Source organism: Electrona antarctica (assembly GCF_951216825.1).
Source record: "Electrona antarctica genome assembly, chromosome: 19".
In the NCBI taxonomy this organism is placed as follows: Eukaryota; Metazoa; Chordata; class Actinopteri; order Myctophiformes; family Myctophidae; genus Electrona; species Electrona antarctica.
In genome coordinates this window covers 31,290,987-31,314,721 of record NC_136800.1, presented here as the reverse complement: position 1 = coordinate 31,314,721, position 23,735 = coordinate 31,290,987, and the positions used below count along the sequence as shown (strand labels likewise).

The following is a 23,735-nucleotide window of genomic DNA, read 5'->3' as shown; positions in this document are numbered from 1 at the left end:
GGCCAAGTTGAAGAGGGCTGCCTGGTCACAATCAGAGATGCTTCAAACAGGAATAATGTCTAACACGCGCAGCCGCGCACACACAGACACATACACACCCGTATTTGCCAACACACGCTCGCATGCACGCGTACACATTCAAACTAACCGGCAGGGACACCGTGACCTTGTATAAATTCCAGGTTTTCTTGCATGTAAAACTCTATGGAATACATTTACATGAAATGCTGTCAATTCCAGCCGCTGCCATCTTGCGCAGCTGTTAAAACTAAAGCGCCGGAATTTCTTGAACATACAAATCAAGGAGGCAAAGCCTCACAGCAAAGTGTAACACGAGTGGAGTGATGAAGTCGCCAGTCAAACAGAGAGCTGCGATTTCAAAAGCGGCGACCAAATTGACATTATAAATAGTTAGTCTATGGAAGAACTGTGTGGTTTACGTTCAAGCTGGAAAGCTTACACAGTGCCTGACAAAGGAGTGAAAGACATGAGGAAATTAGTGAAAAGAAAATGTGGACGGATGGCTTGGTTTAAGAAACACATGTATGTACGTGCGTTATGCTAGTGATCAAAACCCCAACAAAGCTTTCTCTCCTGTGCTTATAGGAACAGATATATTTATATCCTGAGCTACGAGTATACATTACTGCCCCGTTTCATTTAACGGTTAGATTAAAAGCGACTTTTTAGCTCAAATAAAAAAAAACACGGATGCTGGTTTTAATGGGTTAAAGGAATACTACCCCCCAAACAACCTTTTCCCCCCATCAGTTACAGTACCACATGAAGCCTTGCATTCATGATTCATGGAGATTCTTTGTTTGTGTTGCATTACTAATATACAATAATTCACAGTGAATGAAACATCCCAAAGTGAAGAGAATAGAATTCTTGATGAATTGAAGAAAAACAGCAAAACTATATCCAACAATCCTTCATCGTGAAGGAATCAAACACAAACAAAAGTTCCCCATGGACTCTCGGGTGAGTAATTGATAGAAACGTAATTTTGAGGTCTGAAATATTACTTTAAAGGAAACAATTTGAACAACACACGCTGCGGAATGTCCTTGCCCACCTCTCGTTCTGATTGGGCAGCTCCTTGGCCCAGGGCGGCGTCACCACCTCGGCGGCGAATCCCATGTCGTCGTGGGAGCTGGAGGACGATTGGTCGGAGAGGTGCGGCGGGAGCAGCGGCGGCCTGTCGTCCTCGATGATGACGGTGTCGTCCTGGGGCATGTTGACGGTGGGAGACAGCTGGTAGTTACCTGGCAGAGAGAAGACGAGTCTCCGTGAGAAAGCATTAAGCGAAAAACATTAACTCTGTGAACTCCACGCTATTTTAGAATCACTATTGTCAATTACCACAATGTCTATTATAGCCTGTCCGTCCTGGACACACGCGCACGCACCCACACACCCACACACCATCATTAGGGTAAGAACATAGCATCAGCAGGAGTGCAGCGCCCCTGGAGCATTTTTTGGGGAGGGGGGGGGGGGGGGGGGGGAGCAAGACCTAAACCATACGTCTATGTTTATGTACCTTATTTCTTCTCCCTGTGCTTTATTACCTGTTTACTCCTTTCTTATTTATATCTTGTTTTAATCTTCACCCAGAGCCACTACTTCCAAATGCAATATGCAGGGGGAAAAAGTGATTTTATATGATTAAAAACCACAGTAGAGGCAACAAAAGGTCTACCAGGGTCAGAGTCTCAGAAAAGGTTGACGTGACCCTATGTGAGGACAGTGTTATGCCTGATGTTACAGTAAACTTGGTTGCGCCCCACAGTGTCGCCGAAAATGGCAGATAATGATATACAAGCTCACAACATGGCACACATTTTTGTCTCTCAGATGCATATTAGAGAAGCGATGTTAACGAGACACAGTAAAACATTGTGCTATTAAGACCTCCCTCTCCCCCGCGGGGAGCGAGTTCATGTTTCAAGGCAACAACTATTTCATGTTTCAAGGCAACAGATAAACAATTCAAGATAACTGTGTTACCAAGAAAACAAGTTATTCGCATACACGCACACGCACACACACGCACACGCACACACAAACTTTTTTTTTGTAAACACAAGACCAACACTAGTCTTTTTTTCCCCTGTTCATATTTAAACAGAGTGAAAGCCCTTCTGGCTAATCTGCTTATTGCCAAGCACACACTGCTGGCAGTGGGTACAATGGCACTGCTATGTCAGAGAACGGCCATGATTAATTCAAGCTGCATGCTTGCAAATAAAGATAAACCCCTCTCTTGTTGTGCTGCAGAAGAAGAAAAAAATGCACAAAAACAAGAAAATAAATAAATAAGTAAATAAATAAATAAATAAGTCTCCTTTCTCTGGGCCTCTGATAGTGTGGAGGCTTAAGAACTATCATTGGTATTCAGTGTCACAACTCTGTCTTTTAATCTGTTATTTCTTTCTTTATCTTTTTTTTTTCCTGGTGTCCACAGCAAAAGAGGGGCAGTCAGTCACAGTGGCTCATAAAAGTTTGTGTTTCCCGAGCGCCCAGAAGGGCTTGGCTACAGACAGCGCTGGGGGCTTTGTACTGGAGGACCTGGCAGTGTGTGTGTGTGTGTGTGTGTGTGTGTGTGTGTGTGTGTGTGTGTGTGAGAGATCCTAAGATCCTAATGTGTCTGACACAGTGGGGTTGCTGTGAGCTACTGGGTACTGCTGGGCCAGTCTGTGCTGGCCAGTATGGGGGAATGGTACGAGAGACTGACCCGTTGTTACTGGAGTTGAATTGAGCAGAGGGGGGGCGGGGGGGAGAGATAATGGGGCAAAGGTTTATGTAAATCTGTCTTTCAGTGTTTGTGTGTGTGCGTGTGTGCATACGTGCAATGTCTGGGGATGAAAGGGAGGAAAAGTTTAAATAAAAATTAAATCCTGAAAGTTGCATCGCATAGCGTGTACAGTATGTATACGTATGTATACGTGTGTGGCTCATGCATGGCTCCTTCCTGCTGAGTGTGTTTGTTTCCTTCAGTGAATTTGAAAGTGTGGGTGAGTCCCCTCGCACAGCATGCACACCTCTGTCAGACCACACACACACACACACAGGTTTGTATTGCTATACTTGTGAGGACATCAACATCTTTGTGCATCGATTTAATGAATGCTATATTTACAAATGTTGTGCCATTTTTAACCGTAAGCTTGAAGCCAAAAAATAGCAGATCTACAAGGTGATGTCATGCGATGCAACGCGTTGTGAGATTGTCAATTGTCTATTTTCCGCCGCATGACACCAGCGCACAACTACGTTTAAACCAGGCATGACTATCTGTAATGCTTAAAACCGAACTTCTAAATGGCTAATCCTGAACCTAACCCCATCTGGAATCTTGTTCAAATCGTAAACAAATCTCTAAAAATATGTATTTCACATTGCTCTTGTGAAGACCAGGAAAAAGGTCCCCACAATGTCTATTCCTCAAATTATAGTTGTGGGAACATTTGGTCCTCACAAAATATACAAACACAAGCTTGTGCAGACGTGCACGCACGCACGCACGCACACGCAGCCACCTAATCCCATTTCTCCAAGCAGTCCAATGCGCAGCACTGAGAATGCCATCAATGTCACAGTTTGAATGAGTGCAGAACAATCAAGTAGCTAGCACCAAGCAGAGAACTAGTGAATGTGTCGGCTCACTGCGCTGGCATCACTCCACTTGTTTAAAGGAACCAAGAATTCCTCTTTGTTTCAGCCTACCCCCAAGGGCAGCCATTCTCCAGCAACAATGGCCTCCAAACTACACACGCCACCCGCAATTTAACTAATAAAAACACATCATCATTCCCACTGGGTCTAATGAAGTCCTGATCGCTTCGCTCGGCGGAACAAAACAATGGCAGCCATTTTCCTTATCACAGTTACAACCTTCATATTCAGAAAATGGGCAATTATCAAAGACTATTTTGTTAGTAGGAGAACGTGTTGAATACCTTGAGGGCTGGGGGGGGGGGGGGGAGACTGCTCGGAGCGAGAGGGGAGTCGAGATGTAAACGGAGATAGGGAGAGGTGAGAATAATTGGGCGAGGGACACGCCGAAGAGCGTTTTATTTTGTCGTGGCCTAGATATTTGCATAATTAGTGCGAAGGAGGTGGAGGGGTGTGTGTGTGTGTGCGTCTGTCTGTGCGTGTGTGTGTGTAGAGATGTGCGTTGTTGCCAAGAATGCGGGGTTCTTGAAAAAGCAATTGGCTTGAAGGAATAATTAAGTCGCTTTCTCTTCTCCCTGGCATCACCATGGCAGCAAAGTGCAGAGAGTAGTCCAAAGGGAGCACCTCAGGCCGAGGAGTCACACAGTGCAGAGAGTAGTCCAAAGGGACCACCTCAGGCCGAGGAGTCACACAGTGCAGAGAGTAGTCCAAGGGGACCACCTCAGGCCGAGGAGTCACACAGTGCAGAGAGTAGTCCAAGGGGACCACCTCAGGCCGAGGAGTCACAAAGTGCAGAGAGTAGTCCAAAGGGACCACCTCAGGCCGAGGAGTCACAGTGCAGAGAGTAGTCCAAAGGGACCACCTCAGGCCGAGGAGTCACACAGTGCAGAGAGTAGTCCAAAGGGACCACCTCAGGCCAGGGAGTCACACAGTGCAGAGAGTAGTCCAAAGGGACCACCTCAGGCCGAGGAGTCACACAGTGCAGAGAGTAGTCCAAAGGGTCCACCTCAGGCCGAGGAGTCACACAGTGCAGAGAGTAGTCCAAAGGGACCACCTCAGGCCGAGGAGTCACACAGTGCAGAGAGTAGTCCAAAGGGACCACCTCAGGTCTCAGAGTCACACAGTGCAGAGTAGTCCAGAGGGACCACCTCAGGTCTCAGAGTCACACAGTGCAGAGAGTAGTCCAAAGGGACCACCTCAGGCCGAGGAGTCACACAGTGCAGAGAGTAGTCCAAAGGGACCACCTCAGGCAGAGGAGTCACACAGTGCAGAGAGTAGTCCAAAGGGACCACCTCAGGCCGAGGAGTCACACAGTGCAGAGAGTAGTCCAAAGGGACCACCTCAGGTCTCAGAGTCACACAGTGCAGAGAGTAGTCCAAAGGGACCACCTCAGGCCGAGGAGTCACACAGTGCAGAGAGTAGTCCAGAGGGACCACCTCAGGCCGAGGAGTCACACAGTGCAGAGAGTAGTCCAGAGGGACCACCTCAGGCCGAGGAGTCACACAGTGCAGAGAGTAGTCCAAAGGGACCACCTCAGGCCGAGGAGTCACACAGTGCAGAGAGTAGTCCAAGGGGACCACCTCAGGCCTCAGAGTCACACAGTGCAGAGAGTAGTCCAGAGGGACCACCTCAGGCCGAGGAGTCACACAGTGCAGAGAGTAGTCCAGAGGGACCACCTCAGGCCGAGGAGTCACACAGTGCAGAGAGTAGTCCAGAGGGACCACCTCAGGCCGAGGAGTCACACAGTGCAGAGAGTAGTCCAAGGGGACCACCTCAGGCTGAGGAGTCACACAGTGCAGAGAGTAGTCCAAAGGGACCACCTCAGGCCTCAGAGTCACACAGTGCAGAGAGTAGTCCAAAGGGACCACCTCAGGCCGAGGAGTCACACAGTGCAGAGAGTAGTCCAAAGGGACCACCTCAGGCCGAGAAGTCACACAGTGCAGAGAGTAGTCCAGAGGGACCACCTCAGGTCTCAGAGTCACACAGTGCAGAGAGTAGTCCAGAGGGACCACCTCAGGCCGAGGAGTCACACAGTGCAGAGAGTAGTCCAGAGGGACCACCTCAGGCCGAGGAGTCACACAGTGCAGAGAGTAGTCCAAGGGGACCACCTCAGGCCTCAGAGTCACACAGTGTAGAGAGTAGTCCAGAGGGACCACCTCAGGCCTCAGAGTCACACAGTGCAGAGAGTAGTCCAGAGGGACCACCTCAGGCCGAGGAGTCACACAGTGCAGAGAGTAGTCCAAAGGGACCACCTCAGGCCGAGGAGTCACACAGTGCAGAGAGTAGTCCAGAGGGACCACCTCAGGCCGAGGAGTCACACAGTGCAGAGAGTAGTCCAAAGGGACCACCTCAGGCCGAGGAGTCACACAGTGCAGAGAGTAGTCCAGAGGGACCACCTCAGGCCGAGGAGTCACACAGTGCAGAGAGTAGTCCAAGGGGACCACCTCAGGCCGAGGAGTCACACAGTGCAGAGAGTAGTCCAAGGGGACCATCTCAGGCCAGGGAGTCACACGCACATTTATGCATTCTGAATACAATACCGTTGTCTTCTGCTTTACAACAGCACAACATTCAAACTTGATAATAATATTTATACCGCATACTGAATATCAAGCATATAATATGTATAGTGTATTTGTCAGGTGGAAACCTCAACCAAAATGGTTACTTTTCAGGATTCAAATTCAAAAGTAGCAAAAGTAGCACCTCAAATTGTGTTGCCCTGTCGAACTGCTATTTTTTATGCTTTTGTGTAACGCTGTAATATGATCAAGTAGGGCATTCATTTACAAAAATCGCACCCGTGCTAACTGAGCGGTGCAGTGTGTGCGCACGAGCGTGTGTGTCAAGCCCTCCTCCCTGGCCTGTGTGTGTGTGTGTGTGTGTGTGTATGTGTGTGCGCGCATGCATGTTTAGGCCAGGACACACATACTCCACAACATACAGGGACACACGCGGCGAGTCATTGGAGCGGTGTGCACCACTCAAAAAACACTGATGGAGATGAGAGATTTCTGCCCGGCAGCAACAGTGTCATACCTATAGTCCTATACTAAATGTTCCATAGTTAGCCTTTTAGAGTCTATCTTCCATTCCCATCCATACCTATAGTCCTATACTAAATGTTCCATGGTTAGCCTTTTAGAGTCTATCTTCCATTCCCAGCCATTTTGAAAGAAGTGATATCTTGAAGGTAGAGGTAGAGAGACAGGTGAGAGTTCTTTCTGGTCAGGTAATGCTGGGCAGATTAATTTACCGTCAGGATAAGACACTAATCCTTTCCCCTACTTCCCTCAAACTGTACTTTGACACAAAGCCACGTCAGAACAGCTTTCAATGAGCAGCGTTTTGACATCTAGAGGACAGAATGAAGAAATGGGGGTTTTAGTTACTGTAACTGCACTGTGACACTTTGGTCATTTCCGTTGTCTAAAATGTACAAATTTGTATCTGTCAAAAGGATAAAAACTTTCACGCTCTTAAAAAATAACTTAAGTTAACAAGATCAGAGGTGGGAACTAACTACTGTAAGTACATACTCAGGTACTGTAATAGGTATTTCCAATTTTCAATACTTTTACACCGCAGAGGCAAATATTATGTATTTTTATTCCACTACAATTATTTGAAAACTTTAGTTTCTAGTTACTTTGATTAGTATTACAAAACAATCATTTCAGCCGTATATATACTACACGTTGTGGTTATGTCCGCCCCCTTCTATTAGTCAAAATTGATATAGGATATAGCTGTGCTATATTGTATTAGCTGCACTATACGCACTCTGCATTTACAATCCAGAAACTCTAAATGTCCATTTGGAACCTGGAGAATTAACACTCTTACTTTTTGTTATAATCATGGATGATTCAGTCCGTGTTAAACGTCTCTTATTAACACTTTGTGCGATTGAAGGTCGCAGATTACTATGAAAACCTGCAAAACCAGTCAGTCAGTCCGTCTGTCCCGCCACCACATATGGTTGTCAATACGTCACGCCATCATATATGGCCGTCAGTCCTTCACGCATTGTGATACGCTCCATATATGGCTGTCTCCATATATGAAGATCATGACACTGACCTCATGACTGGATCATCTACTGTACATATGTGGAGCCGGCCAGCAACTATCTGACCTCAAACCTCTAACCCTTAGATCTCCATATATGAGGCTGACCTGTTCTGACTTTCCATATGTTGATCCCCCCACCCGTCCTTCCTCTTTGATGTCTCCCTTTTGACTGATACCTGTCCATTTAAACTCTTTATTAGCGCAGCCGTGCCGGCGAAAACTAGAGTTCTCAACTCTTACCTAAAGGCAAAATGCTTTGCTTTTCTACCATACACTTTACATCTGCAGGTATGATCTTTTTCAGATCGACAGACTTGAGGAAAATCAAGACTGGGGTTGATGGTAGAAGACATTGAGCAAACAGACTGTAATTTTTGCTGGAAGCAAACCCATGATTGATTGACTTAACCATTGGTTAGAGTTTACGTTCCTCTCCCGTCGAGGCCCAGGCTGGGCTGAGTGTGACTGAAAGGCAGGCTCAACGGTATGGCCATCTGGCTCAACTGGACCGTTGACAGAGCTCCCCTCCTGACCGAATGTCTATCAATCATACCACACGCGTACAATTACACAGATGCACATTCGGTCTCTCTCTGGCTCATTCACTCCCTCAGCGCATGCACTCGCACGCACACACACACGCGCGCATACACACTCTGGAGTGGATGTCTTTGGGTTGGCTTATGTCACTGACAGATGGATCGGCTAGACCAAATGCCTGCACACGCACGCCACACACACACACACACGTAAGTCCACGCAGCTGAATCAATCACTAGCCCCGGCCTCTGTGGTTGGACAACGTCCAAGGGTGCCGTTTGTCCATCTTCTCTGGGACGTTTTCTGAGACATTAAAAGCCAGTGAGTCCTGAAGACAGAGCCGGAGGAGGAGGACATGGTTCACCCACATCCTGTGTGGACATACCGAACTGACTTGGAACAGGGAGCCCACCAGGAAAATGCACTGAGGCAGGGTTCAAATGGGAGTTTTTCCATCTGTATTTACGTAATTACTAGCCATTATTGTTACGTTTCCTGCACTTTTAATAGTCGAGTCATTTTAAAAAGTCAGGCCTGTTCAATTGTGAGTTTAGGCGTCCTTCGGCTATTTTACTTGCCCTTTATACATGTTTTAATGGTGGAATTAGTACAGTGCACTACTATACAGAAGGGCTCTTTGTACTGTGTACTGTGGCTGTACTGTGATGAAACCATCAAATAGATAAATATACATATACAAACTATACCTGTATATCAACACAAGACCCTATCAATTCAGACTTCAATCAGGTATGGTTTTGATTGAACGACCACTTAAGCCCTATGTTATACTTTGTGGTACAATGTGTGTTAATACCACCTACTGTACAATAGCCGATCCACTAGCTCACAACATGTTGCAATGTAACAGCTCGGAGATCAGCCGTTTTCAATCAGTTATTCGCCTATACCAGACAACATACATGCCCAAAATTGGGATGCCAGGTTGGAAGTGTCAAGGCCTGTAGGTCCAGTCTTACCCACGGTGCGAGGAATCACTCCCTGGCGTGGCATCAGGTTGTCGTCCAGGCCCTCCAAGCCACCGTACAGCGAGTGTGAGATCCGCCGCTCGTGGTCATCCAGCGATGTGTTCATGGTCTGCTGGGGTCCCAGAGGACTGCCTGGTGTCTCCTGAAGCAGGGGCAGGAAACACACGTTCAATACATCAACCAATAAACCAATAAAACTCTAGGAATCTGATGTTCGTTGTGGTGATTAGCCATGGATTTATTGGAACCCCATCTGCAAACATGATTTCCCTTATAGAACGAGTAACTGCATTGTTATCCATTTCATTGTTTCAGCTACTGTATTAAAATGCACTTGATCTTAATTTGTCACATTTAATAGATGGAACTGAAAAGAAGTAGTGCTGTTGTCGTTTGTCTTTTTTGGTCATTGTCGTTTTGTTTTCTTTGTACGAGTCATTTGGATGAAGCTGAAGAGGAGTAGTGCTGTTGTTGTTTTTCTTTTTTTGGTTTTTGTCGTTTTGCTTTCTTTATATCAGTAATTGTCTTGTAATGTTCATTGTTGGTTTTTTTGTATATTTGTATTGTCATTTGTGTGGAAAAAGGAAAATAAATACATTGTTGGAAAAAAAATGCACTTGATCTGAAGTAAGACATTTGTTTCTCTCCCTTTGACTGTATACATAACATTTTGAATAGTGAGGAATTGTAGGGCGTGTTCAGCTATAAGAGAATACAGAGGAATTGTAGGGCGTGTTCAGCTATAAGAGAATACAAAACATGCTATTTTGCACTAGAGTTTCACTTTAGGTCGTTTTTAGAGATTATAGTTATTTAAGCAACTTAGTTTTTAACGTAGATTACTCTTAACACTGAGCTATTAACGTGGTATTTGTTGGCTTTTAAAGCACACATGAATTTCACATGCCTTTTACTTGTAATTCCACATACCTGTAATAAAATAAACTATCTCCGTTTTTAGGTTCACTAGCCACAATATCTGACCTTGTGAAATTTCCTCGTTTTGAGATTAGCACATTTCAGACTGTAAGCATTACGGTTTCAATTACAGTAGTAATTACAGTATCTATTGACCAATCACGGTCAATAGATTATGCACACAGCAGGCGATAGGATGCTAGCACTCTAATGCTGCTAGATAAACAATGACGTATGGGTTAGTGTGGCTAACCATGCTAACACTAGCAGCGTGACAGGGAGGATAAATGACCATGGATTTCCTATAGCCCGTTAACACGCCGGCAACTAGCGTAGCTTACTCTCACCACCACCACCCTGTAGGCGTGTGGGGAAGGAGGAAGGGGGGTTTAGCCTCCTAGCATCGTGACATTTCCCTCTGGGCCGGCAATGACACTCTGTTGTTTATTGGACAAATAGGCCATTTGTTGGCCCTGTCACCTTTAAACACCCATCCCCAAGAAGGCTGAGATGCGTGTGTATGTGCATGAGCATATATGTGTGTGTGTGTGTGTGTGTGTGTGCGTGTGTGTGCGTGTGTGTGCGTGTGTGTACGTGTGTGTGCGTGTGTGTACGTGCATGCGTGCGTGCGCGCGCACGTGTGTTCGTGTACCTTTACAACCTCAGTGTTTGTCCATTAGATCAATGAGCATATTGATTTGCTATGTTTTCTGCATTGGTCGCGGAAGGTGATGACAGCACTTTGTCATAAAGATTACCATCATCACCGGCATTGGATAAAAAAAGCGATAACACTATCACACTAGAGTCAATACTAGGCCCAAATGAGCCTAATCAATGACCATGACTTGCTAGGCCGGGCTTCGATTTTGGCAGCAGAGTCCTTAAGGCAATGATCCGATAAGCCTGTTAAATGCTAACAGTGTTCTGATAACCACTACCAAATGGACTCTGGTTTAAAGTAAACAACAGCTAGAAGAAGACATCACTTACACAGGATATACATTTGACAGCAACAGTAGGAAGGCTGTTGGTTAACACTGTGAACTATACACTTTACATACTATTTTTGAGTGGTGCAACCACTCCAAGGAACAGCAATGTCCGTGTTAACCTATGTGACTATGTGACTATGAGTAGCAGTAGGGGCAAAAGTGCCAGAAACAGAGAGAGAGAGATAGTGCTGCACTGTTGCCTGCTAATGAGAGACAGAGAGAGAGAGAGAGGGGGGGGGGGGGGGAGTTGCACCACTCAGTTCACACAGGTGTGATTTTTTACCCTCTCCAGGGGTTCCCAAACTGTGGTGCGTGCACCCCTTGTGGTGCGCAAACACACTCTAGGGGGTACGTGACATGAAAAGGGTAATGGCGGATGTATGGTGTTATTCATCACAAACGGCAAAATCCTGTAAAACACTGTTGTAAGGAGATGTATAGAGCAGCTGTGGGAGTATAGCCTGGCTTGGCCAGCCTCATAGCGGGGATTCACTGAAGATTCTTCCCCGCATAGGAGTCATTGGCAGAGAGTATGCGGAAGCTGGAGAAATCAGAAAATGACCGGGGCCAATCAGTGACTGCGTTTCAACGGCTGTCCGTACAACAGTGAAAAGCAGCCTCTGATTGGTTCATGTGTATATGGCGACGTAACATTCATGCTGCAGTACTTTCAAAACAACAATGGCTGCCCTCAACGCAACAAGTTTAAAAGTTTACACAGAAACGATAAGAACAGCAGTTATTTCAGATACAGACTGACATATATCCGACATATCTCGCTCACGTATAAAGTAGAAACTATAACAGACCTTGTTGTTTTTAGCGTGGTATGAGGAGCGGACCATGACTCTGGAGCGGACTAGCGCACTGTGTGGTGACGTCAGCTTTTTGTCACGCTGATTGGCTAGATGGATCTGTCTGTCAAGGCAACTACTAACGCCCACTTTTCATGCTGCCTATGGGCCCGACTCCAGACTCATATGCGGGGAGGAAGCGTCAGTGAATCCACCATATGAGTCTGGCCCCACCAGGCTAGTGGGAGTATACAGCAGCTGCATGTCTCTCAGTGCAGTGACATTCTGTGATTATTTGCCATAATCATTAAAAAAATGTATAATTTTCTGCCAAATACGAGACTGAGCGTTGGGGGGTGTGTCAGCTAGGTCAGGAGGTAACAGGGGGTGCACGGCCAAAAAGGTTTGGGGACCGCTGCCGGAGTCTACACCAAATCCTTTTGCAGAAAATAGCCAATCGACAAGCTCAAAACGCATTGCAGCACGTGATTAGCAGTATGTTTGCTGAAATATTCGCCGATTATGACATGTGGTTTTAACATCCCCATAATACAAAGCCAGCAATCGTCAAAAACGAAACCAGATTTTTTTTGTCAATATAAGCCATGATAGACGCAATGTTGGGTGTAGAAGAAAAAGGAGAGCAGATCACTGACTAAAGGGAATTAAAAAAAAAGAAAGAAAAAAAACAACAGAAAAACATGTGAATAATAAAACAACGTATCAAAGAAGCAACAGAGGGAACCTTAGTATAATTTCTGGGGAGGCCATATGGTGCTTTGGTCTGTTGGCTAGAAGCCTTTTGACTTTAAATGAGATAGTTAATGAATTGGCCTGCTGAGGGGCCTTGGTGAACTTTTCTCTCCGTGTGGTGGCAGGGGAGCTCCGCCACCACACGAGAGAAGTGCATAGACAAATCACACAGCAGCTCATTGCACATTCAGGCTGATAATTAGGCCCAGAGCAGAACCCAAAGCCCATCGGGTAATGGAATGGAGATGAGGAAGTCTGGTACGGTGTGGAAGTTATTCTTTCTTTGTGTGTGTGTGTGTGTGTGTGTGTGTGTGTGTGTGTGTGTGTGTGTGTGTGTGTGTGTGTGTGTGTGTGTGTGTGTGTGTGTGTGTGTGTGTGTGTGTGTGTGTGTGCACGCGTGTGAAAAGAAGAGGCGGGTAGGGGTGACTGCACGCACTCCCTTCTTGATGTGATGCCAAATCATTTATTTGGAGATTAATTAGAGATGGGATACTGTGGGAAAGAAGCTCAGAGAGTGAAGTAAATTAGGAATTCTCTGACACATGTCACCAAAATGTCACAAATTACCATAACCCCTTTTGATGTGTTTGGATTTGGATGGATAGTTGTTGATTCGATACATGAATGAGTCTGACTAAATTAATTGGGCAGATGCTGTGTGTATGTATTCTCTCCAAGCCCAAGAATGGCAAATCTCTTCCTGTGATAAATCATAGTTTGATTGGAATTGTCAACGTGTATAGCATCTCACCCGGTCCCCAGATTTATGTTTATATTCATTATTTAGTGTTTTATATTCAGTACTCTGTTCATGCAGAGGAGGGATGACCTGGCTACACCACAAGACCCCAACACAGAGTTGATCCAGCCACGTTGATATTGTATTGTTGCTGTCAGGAAGAAACCTTGTATCTCCATATTTCAACGTTTTGTCGTAGATTAATACATGTCTTGGTTGAATGGTTGATTCTGATTGGTCAATCGCTGAATTCAGCGGTGAGATATGTCTTGATAATGACCGCTCCGCTCTATAAGAGACCTCTGCCTAATCAAGTTAGGCTTCGCCTCGGTGGTTAAACTCCCTGTCGGTGAATTATCTCCCGACAATGACCACCTACCTAGCCAGATATTATCCCTTACTTAATGTCCCACTTCATCATACAAGAGTGTCGCACAAAGTAGTGAAAATAGCATAACAAGCAGCTTGTAGATTGCTTATTTTCACGACTTTTATTTTTGAGGGGCGCCAGCCCCTCCTATGCCCAGCTTTGTGTTTCTGTGTGTACCCCATTGCGATGATTTGATTGGCTGAGGGCTTAAAAAGTGAGGACGCCAAAGGTGATTGGCCGGAATGTGATGATGTATGATGATAAGAGTGCCCCTCAGACACCCGTGTGAAGTGAGGGGCACCCACTGTATTTATATCAGCCACACGATGTCTTATGATGTTTAGTGCCCTAAACAAACATTAAAGTCCAAAGGCAAACGGTTTACATCATAAGCTCTGTAAACAAACATTAAAAATACAATATACTTGGCTGCTATATGACGTAATCTTCAAAAGCCATGCTTAGGAGGTGCTAATGCACGTAAAAAAAAGGAACGTTTTTGACATACAAGGTTTCCACCCAACAGTGATGATATGGTAGACACTCTTAACCATCATGCTATGGCAGTCCCTCTACTATATATTTTATTTCCCCAAAGAGCGATATAGTTTAATTTAATGTACTAAAGAGATTTCCCACATGACCTCTGGATTGATGTATGTGCATTCAATTAATTATTTCTATCCAATAAGAGAACTGTATTGGAGAGCTGTATGATATCACTGCTTATGGATACGTAAGATTGTGTGTTCTGCTATTCTGCCGGTCTTGCTCCAGTTGGACATGCAATATTAGCCCACCTTAGGCGTTCTATGCACGGTTATCATTGTATGCAGATGTGCTTATTAAATGGCAAATGGTGCATTTATATAGCGCCTTTATCCAAGGCGCTTTACATAGATTGCATTACATTCACCCATTCACACACACATTCATACACCGATTGCGGCGGAAGCCATGCAAGGTACCAACCAGCACATCGGGAGTAATTTGGGGTGCAGTGTCTTGCCCAAGGACACTTCGACATGTAGACAGGAGGAGCCGGGATTCGAACCGCCGAGCCATGGATCATTGGACGACCTGCTCTACCTCCTGAGCCACAGTCGCCCCATGTTCTTAATTTACTGACAGATAACAGTCATTTGTAGAAGTAATATTAGAAGTTATATAATTCCCGATAGTATAGCATAGATACATTAAATTAATACAACCGCCATTCTGAGGGCCTAGTCCAGTAGATCTTAACAAATACCATCTAGACCTGAACAGCTGTGAGGATTCACATATCGATTGTGTCTTCGACACGTGTGCTAATATTTTATGCACAGCATAGATTTTACAAATCAGATTAGAGCTGTGTGTGTGCACGCACACACGCAACGCACATGCTTATTCATTTACTTGTGTTTTAGTTCATTATCTGAAGAACATTTGTTCACGTGATATAAATGCCTATGGGCACATTTTATTAATTATATTTTCTGCCTACCTCAGCGCCTTCTCCAAGGATTTCTTTATTCTAATACCTAGACACAGGAAGAGTTCCCGAGGCCATGCCTCAGGCTGTGCATGCGATGGATACCCGTGGGTACAATAACCTATGATTTTACGGCGCATTCTCTGAAGTGCCGCCGCATGATGTCTGTACAACACTCGCATGCCAGTGGCCACATATACATGCACGTAAGAATGTACACATACTGTACATACATACGGTATGGTATGAATACAGACAAACACACATGGAACTGGACAGATCTAGGCAACGCAGAAAAGGACACAACACAACAAAACACTCGTCCAGGTATCTAGCTTCAGCCCCTGCTTTCAATTACCAGGCGAAGCCAACACACCAGGTTGGAGAGGAGAGCACGGATCCAGAGACACACGCACACACATGTACACAACAGACACACACATCTGCACAGACTGTAAACCAGACAAAAATGTAAGCACGCATGTGCACACACACACACACACTCTATAACATGTTACACTGGCTAAGCTCTCCAGCAGGCGACAGGCCAAGGCGTACAGAGAACACATGACAGTGAAATGGGGGGAAAATAAGTTGTCTGGCTCAGTTCACAGTCATGGTGATTTTTTTTCCCACCAGCAGCCTTTAGGGCAACAGGGAGGCGGAGATGAAGGGGTGGGGGTGTAAACTACCGTGACCTGCCTGGCTTTTATTCTATGCCTTCAATACAGAAGCGGATCTGCCTTTCAAGAGGAACATCTGTTATCAGCTTATTCTGGGAATGGGATGCGGTGTGAGGATCTTTCTGATGTGAATTCAAAACACAGAACAGGCCACTGTCTAAACTCAAGACAACCTGTGTTATGTAAGGTCTTTTTTTTTTAACCAGAGTAGAGGAAAAAACAACATGCCGAAAACAAAATATGAAGAATATCACTTTAATCTTTAATGGGGTATAAAAAAATCTCCAAAACATCCAAAAAACACTTTTGATAATGAAAGTTCACATTTCTTGTAATGTCAATTATCGGAGGAGTGGTACATTTTCCGATAAGGACTCTCATCTCCCTCACACATAGAAAACCTGCAGGTCAGAAAAGCAGACGCACACCGGGGGTCAAAATAGTAAAAGTAGCAGATCTACAAGCTCAAGAGGAGCTTCGGATGTTATCGGATGATAACAAAGTCCTAGTAGTACAAAGTAGTTGTGAGATTGAAAGTAGAAATATATCTGGGTCTTGCAGGGTTAGTCTCTGTCATCAGCCATTCATTGCAGCCAGAGTTGGTGCGCGCCAGGTTTCGAGCTTGTGCATCTGCTACTTTTGATGCCTTTGTGTGACATTGATCAAAGTAGGGCATTAACTTACAAAAAACAAACAAAAAAACAAACACTATGGAGGTATCTGCTCGGCAGCAACGTTAAACACTATACACTTAAACTACACCTCATAAAATCCTCTGTTTTGACTCTCTCTCTGGCTCCAATTACCTCATTTCGTTTGGTCACACGCCTGGCCACGATGAGCTGGATCATGCCTCGCTTGTTGCCCTCGGTGGACATGGACAGGCGCAGCGTTTCCATGGCGTCCTGGTTGGTCTTGCCCAACAGCGACTCACCGTTGACCGCAATCAGCTGGTCATTCACCCGAAGCCGGCCGTCCTGTACAAGAACACACAGGTGGCGAGTGAGGTAATGACACAAATACATGGACAGGTGGTGTTGCTCTGGTGACCTTGTTAAAATGTTTGTTTTTTTAATGTTATGTACTTGAAGGATTTTCAGTACCCTACTGTGAACTCAGTACCAGCTCAGTAGTCTTGTGGTTAGACTTTCTTTCTGCCCTGATCGAGCCTGGGAGTTTTGGGGTTCTATTCCGAGCCTGAGTTCATACCAAAGAAGACTATAAAATCACACCCGTGTGAAGTGAGTGGTGCAACTCCGAGTGTGTGGGGGGGGGGGGGGGGGGGGGGGACGCACCCACAGGAACGCACCCAGGGTGCCGGCCCGATTCCGGCGAGCCATCCCGCATTCGAAACGGTTGAGACAGAGTTACCATGTGAGGGTCCCTCTACTGTACTGTACTGTACTGTACTGTACTGTACTGGCACCCCCGAAATCTCCATATATACAGTTAATATGTGCGTGTGTGTTTTTGTGTGTGTGTGTTAGGTTGCGCACAGGTGGTGAAAAACAACCATGCTGTTTTCGTGCTCAGACGCACCCAGCCACCCACCCACCCACCCACCCAGCCACCCACCCACACACAGCTCCGTAAGGGAGTGGTTGCACCACTCAAAAATGGGACCCAGCTTGGCACTCAGCATCAAGGGCTGGATTGGAGGTCCCTGCGAAATACTAGCGTAGCGTCACCAATGGCAGTGCCCCAAATAATTCTGGGAGGTCCCCAGATTTGCTTAATGTGCAACATTGTTTTCTCACTCAACAGTAAACAAACCAACATACTGTACAGTACAGTGTAAGAGTGTAGGGTATCAGTACAAGTACAAGTGACAATTCAATGACCTTTAAAACTTTCTTTAAACCAAATTGTAAAATATTGTGTAAGAAAGGCAAACATTGTGAAAATAGCCAATCTACAAGCTCACAACACCTCGCAGCTGTGAGCTTGTAGTTCGGCTACTTTCACATTCATAGGTCACAGCCTGAAAAGGTTGAGAAACCTTGACCTATGGGTCACATGGCTCTGGAACTCCTTGCCTCCAAAAGGCTACTGTGAACATTTCAGAACCCTGTGTTAAAGATATCCTATACAACATGCTATGTGGTGCTGCAAACCAGCAGTCATAGCCAGCTCTGTTTGTGTTGTGTATTTGCTAGCAGGATACCTTGAGAACAGATGGGGCAGAGGTTCATGTTAAGTATTGGCTGTCCCAAAGAGATGAACTTTTTGTTTTGAAAAAGTCTTTAAGGTCAAGACAGATCACAATCCAGAGTCAGAGATGTTGTGGTGAGTAGGGTTTGCACCCCAGGTGCATTTGTTGAATTGAGAGAGAAAACAGCAGACAGAGACAGCACAGACACGCAGAAAGCAAAGCTCTGGCAGAAAATTGACCCGAGAACAGCAGCTCATACATTTATGGACTCAACCACAAAGCAGCCCAATGAATGTTAAGATGTAATGAATATTTCTCATTTCTAAATGAGAATACTTTTGAAAGATGTTGGAACAGTTTCCCCATGTTTAAACTTCCAAATTGTACCAAGCCGGTCTTCTCAAAATGCACAATTTAGGGAAAGCAAACTAAAACAAATCAAATCAATCCAACTGTTAGATTCGTGAGACTGTATAGTTCCATTCTAACAATATAGTCTCATGAATGGAACCCTCCCTCATTTAAGAAGCAGCCAGCCGTGGTCTAATCCAAACAAGGAAGTGTGCTTTTTAGCTTCATTATCACACCGTCATCAACAGGCTGGGCCGCGTGAAACGCACCCAGGCAGGACCTCTGTGAGAACAGACGGCGCGGCAGGCTGCTGTGGCTAGAGGAATGTGTGTGCATTTATTTATTTTTATCATAGAAAAAGGCCTCTGGGTTTATGAGTCTGCATATTCAGACAGCCATAACATGGTACAGAAACACCCCAAATAGAAACAGCCCAAAGCCACAATGTACCATTTCATTGTCGTCGGGTGGAAACCTCATACTGTATGTCCAAAACCATTCATTTTTTTAACAATTATTTTAAAATAGTGACAATAACCGATTCAACCGTTTCACTATTTTTGCAACACACACTTTTGAAAAACAGCACAGTGTCTTATAGACTAATGGTGTAACCTTCGTGTCCAATCAATCATAAGTTACTGTACTATAGACAGTGAATTCCTCAGTGTTAATTTAACTCCCGAGAGTATGATGACAGTATGATGAAGTAGGGCATTAACTACAAAAAAAACAGTTTAAATATGACAATAGAAGGTTTCTGCCGGACAGTAACGATTTGCACAAAATCTGTGGCAAAGGGTTTGAATGCTTTGCACCCATAATCATGCCATTGTCTTTTCATTTCTAAGTACGATAAACATACGCATACAAGGAAACTGACTTGCTGGTTTGCTTACATGGGTCACATTACTTCTGATGGAACATTTAAGAAGAAGAATACTAAATGCGTGCTAATGATGTCAAACCAGAGGCATGTCATACCGACAGATGTAGCCATGTGGACGTTTTAAGCTGCACTGCTGCTCCAACTCCAAGAGAAAACATTTCAATCTTGTTCTCAATTTCATCCATAAAAGGGGTGGAATGAACATTCCCGCGACTCACAGTCAGGCTGCATTAGAGCCTATACTGTACAGTATGTGGTATGCACGGCCTCCCATCGCCATGGTTTCTATCATCAACTACTTTTCCTCTAAATGTTCTTCTGCTAAACAGGCGTGTAAAGGAGGTCTGAAACATCCACGTCAGCTTTGTTTGTACGCCTAGTTCAGACAACAGCAAGCTTCAAACATCATCAAAAAACCTTTTGGCATCGCTTCCCACCCCTGCCACAATGAATGGGTCCTCCTCACTGTTTAGATAACTTGTGGAACCACAAGGCTTTCCCAGAATGCAGAAGCAGAATTTGCAGCGAACAATTCAAAATGGAAAGTTTCATACTTAGATGGACTTCTGTGATATTGTATTTGGGTGTTTCGGTGTACAGTATGTGTAGAGGTTGTTGCCTTGTTGGGTCTGTAAAAGTGTCGTGTAGTGGTTGTTTTGTCTGTAAAAAATAATGTCATATCTGCTGTATATTGTGAGTCATGTCTCCTGCTCTTTCCTGTCTTGCCTTGCACTTAATTTGAATTTTTGTTGTAGTTTATGTCAAGCTGTTTTTCTGTTTATCTTTGAGTTTCTTTTGTTGTCTTTGTTTTTGTCATGTTTTTGTTTTTGTTTTCATTTATTTATATTTGATTTGATTTCTGTTCATTCATTATTTGGTGGATAAAAAAATAAAATAAAAACAAAGTTTAAAAAAACAGCGACGTGATGGACTGTACTGTACATCACGCCGGTCAGTGGCGTCCAATCGCGTATCTCTGGGATGCAGGTTTGTCATTCGAAGCAAAACGCACCACCACCAGGCAATTTGTCTAATTAGCTCCCTCCTCTGCGGCTGACAGTGTGCTAATTAGTGAAACCAACCCAGAGATGTGTGACCTCGTCTGGGTGAGTCTTTACCCACAGCAGTGAGGTCATACACCTTCCACTGTGTGACCTTGTCTGGGTGAGTCTTCACCCACAGCAGTGAGGTGATGCACCTTCCACTGCACTGCCATCTCCCACATAAGCCCCTTGACCTTTGACCTCTCGCTCTCCAGTGCATTCAACTAATGAAGCACAGATGCCTTAAACAAGAAATATATATTTTTTTATAGGACTTTTAATTGCCATGAGGATGAGCCTTGCCTGCATGAGACGCCGCAGGTTGCAGTCAGAATAATTCAGGTTAATTTCATAAAAATGAATCTGGTCATTATACGATAAAAAGAGAAAAATAATGACTTTATACAAATTAACACTGATGATTTTACTGTTATTTCCAATGAAGTGTCCCTAAAATAAAGAAATAAATGTATTCTGCGTTCAGTTGCTTGCTGCGCAGTGGGTTTTTTACCTTGCAGGCGGCTCCTCCGTTGATGATGGACTTGACAAAGATGCCGAGGTCGGCGTGGTTTTCTTTGGATCGGTTGCCCTTGACGCTGACCCCCAGGCCCGCCGAGCCCGAGTCACTCAGCGGGATCTCAAACGTCAGGAACTCCCGGGTTCCGTCTGGCGTCAACACCAACTCATCCTCCTCCAGCTTCTGACACAGCAAGGGAGAGACGGAGAGAGAGAGAAAACACTGAATAGATTCATTGAGACATGGCTAAACACAGAAGGGGAGGGAGAAGAGAGAGAGCTATATGGGCAGACTCGGACAAATTTGCCATTACTTCGATGTATTTGTGGCATTTCTCCCAAATTGGTGCAGAACCAGTCTTGAATCTAGACGACTCGAGCATCGGCAGATCGTCTAGTCAAGTCATCTTGATGTGACTTGACGTAATGTTGACTTGGCGCATTGAAGTCGTATTCTTGTGAATGTTCCTTTCTGTATACAGAGCACCACTGAAATACAGACCTTGGTCTCAAAATAAAATAAAGGTTTTAATGAATGTACTATTTATGTAGCTCATTTAAAAACCAGAAAAGTGCAGGTCTGGTGGCTTACCCAGAGCTGTCTGTCGTGGGGTGCAATGTGAATAAGCTTGTTATACAGTAGTGCTACCATGAGGCCAATTTTGAAAGTGTGAAAAGTGTGCATGTGCAAGTTTCACACTGAACGGTCCAGTGGTGCCCGAGATTATTGCGCGCGCACGCACACACACATGCACACGCACACACACAGCCGTGTGTATCATTGAGGGCGCGAGAAACACAGCAAGGAATGGAAATATCTGTTCTATATATTTGTTTTCACACTCTACCAGCCATGTATGTGCCAGTATGTGCAAGATGCAAAGAGACAGATTTCAATGCAAAACTTGTCACATGTCACAATTTTACAGATAGACACAGACACTCCACATGGTACTCCCCAGTGCTAGACAACCACTCCACTTCACATGCACACAGTGTTGTCTCTTGTGCTCGCTACACAACAGGTGCTCCACTCTCTCCTTTCAAATACAACCCTCCTCAATCTTCTCTTTGATTCTCTTTTAGCTTTCTCATTTTCTCTTACCCATCTCACTCTCACGCAACAGGTGTTTCTCAATCTCTCACTCTTTCTTTCTCTCTCTCTCTAATTCAACGCAACAATGAAAAGCCATTCTCTCCCGCTTGTTATTTGACAGCTGTCCTCTGAATAGACGGCGGCGTGCGCTTGCACGTGTGCCTCTCCTCACGCCCGCCAATTATTGTGCACGCCTAATGAATTCAATCATCATTCGGCTCCGTGTCAGCATGTTATTAACTCCCTTTGTTTACTGGGAGAGAGAGAGAGATGGAGGGAGAGTGACACACACACACACACACACACACACACACACACACACACACACACACACACACACACACACACACACACACACACACACACACACACACACACACACACACACACACACACACACACACACACACACACACACACACACACACACACACACACACACAGGGTGACAGACAAAGAGAGGAGGAGAGAGGTAGAGAAAGTGGGAGAGACAGAGAGAGAGAGAAAAGGACAGGATGAGGGAAGAGAGAGGGAAGAGAGGGCATGATGAATCCATGTGGAATACAAAAGGAATCTCTCTTTCATTTTCTGCTCCTTTCCTGACCCTCACTCCCTTTCTTATTTTTAATACATGTCTTTCTCTCTCCTAATCTCTCTCTCTCTCTCTGATACACTTCTCTTTCACAGCTCTTTGTATTTCACAACCTTTGGCGGTTGGCGGTTTCAAACACACACTGCACAGACAGACAGACAGACAGACAGACAAACAGACAGACAGACAGACAGACAGACAGACAGACAGACAGACACGCGTGCAAGAAGCATCTACATTTCCTATGTATACTGTATAGACTAGTGAAAATGTTATATCAAATATACTATAATATAATACTATTTTCATTGTGACTGATCTGAACACTGTGACAGACTGAAAGGCCTATAAGGGTCCTTTCCGGGTTATTCAGGAAGGTGGGGGCTTTTGTTATGAGCACAGTGATCAGTCGCATTAGCTCAGACCCCTTAGCTATCTTTACAACCAGTTACATTTGCTCAGCGATGCGGTACAAACTCACAAATGATTTACGATCGTCGGGTGAGCGGCGGCTCACCATGGACAGTGCTCGAAACTTTTGAGATACAGCGCTTTGAAAATCCTGTTATAATGGACGTTCAATGGAGCTGGATTTAAAGATCCCATAGCTGGTGGGGACGGAGGCTCTCCATACTAACCGGAGCAATGCTAAAAGGTAAACGGACGGTCGCTGCTTTCATATGGAGTATACGGTTGTCTACGAACATACGCGTAGACAGCACCAGAAGGTATCGATAGTCTAGCTACGTTTATAAACGTAGATAGCAGCGAAAAAGTTAATGAACAGAAAATACATGTTCAGGTAGGTGACACATTTTATCAGGAGAGCACCCATTTGCATTTAATACTTGTATGTGACGCTGCAGTACGATCAAGTAGAGCATTCATAAAAAAAAGGGAAAAAACAGATAGAAACGATAATTATACTCAAGTACTGCAGTTGAGTACTTTGTCCACCACTGGGTAGAAGAGCTGGAGAGGAGAGAGAGAGAGAGAAAGAGAGAGAGAGCGAGAGAAGCCAGAGAGTCATACTTCGTCAGGCGGCGGTGTCGAACGGCGAGAATAGCCGGCATATACAAGCTC

At 45.0% G+C, this 23,735-nt stretch overlaps 1 protein-coding gene across 5 annotated transcripts in view; it reads right to left on the bottom strand.

Annotated features, from left to right (window-relative positions):
- LOC306943325 (partitioning defective 3 homolog) overlaps positions 1-23,735 on the bottom strand; it is a 276,695-nt gene that overhangs the window by 94,775 nt on the left and 158,185 nt on the right. For 4 of the 5 annotated variants that reach the window (XM_079529577.1, XM_079529579.1, XM_079529580.1 and 1 more), the window contains 4 exons: positions 20,960-21,148; positions 16,820-16,990; positions 9,276-9,426; positions 1,079-1,268 (listed from right to left, as the gene is read on the bottom strand). In XM_079529577.1, the coding sequence (XP_079385703.1) occupies positions 1,079-1,268; positions 9,276-9,426; positions 16,820-16,990; positions 20,960-21,148 (701 nt within the window). The remainder of the gene's footprint in view (positions 1-1,078; positions 1,269-9,275; positions 9,427-16,819; positions 16,991-20,959; positions 21,149-23,735) is intronic. The other variant, XM_079529578.1, reaches the window with a different exon arrangement.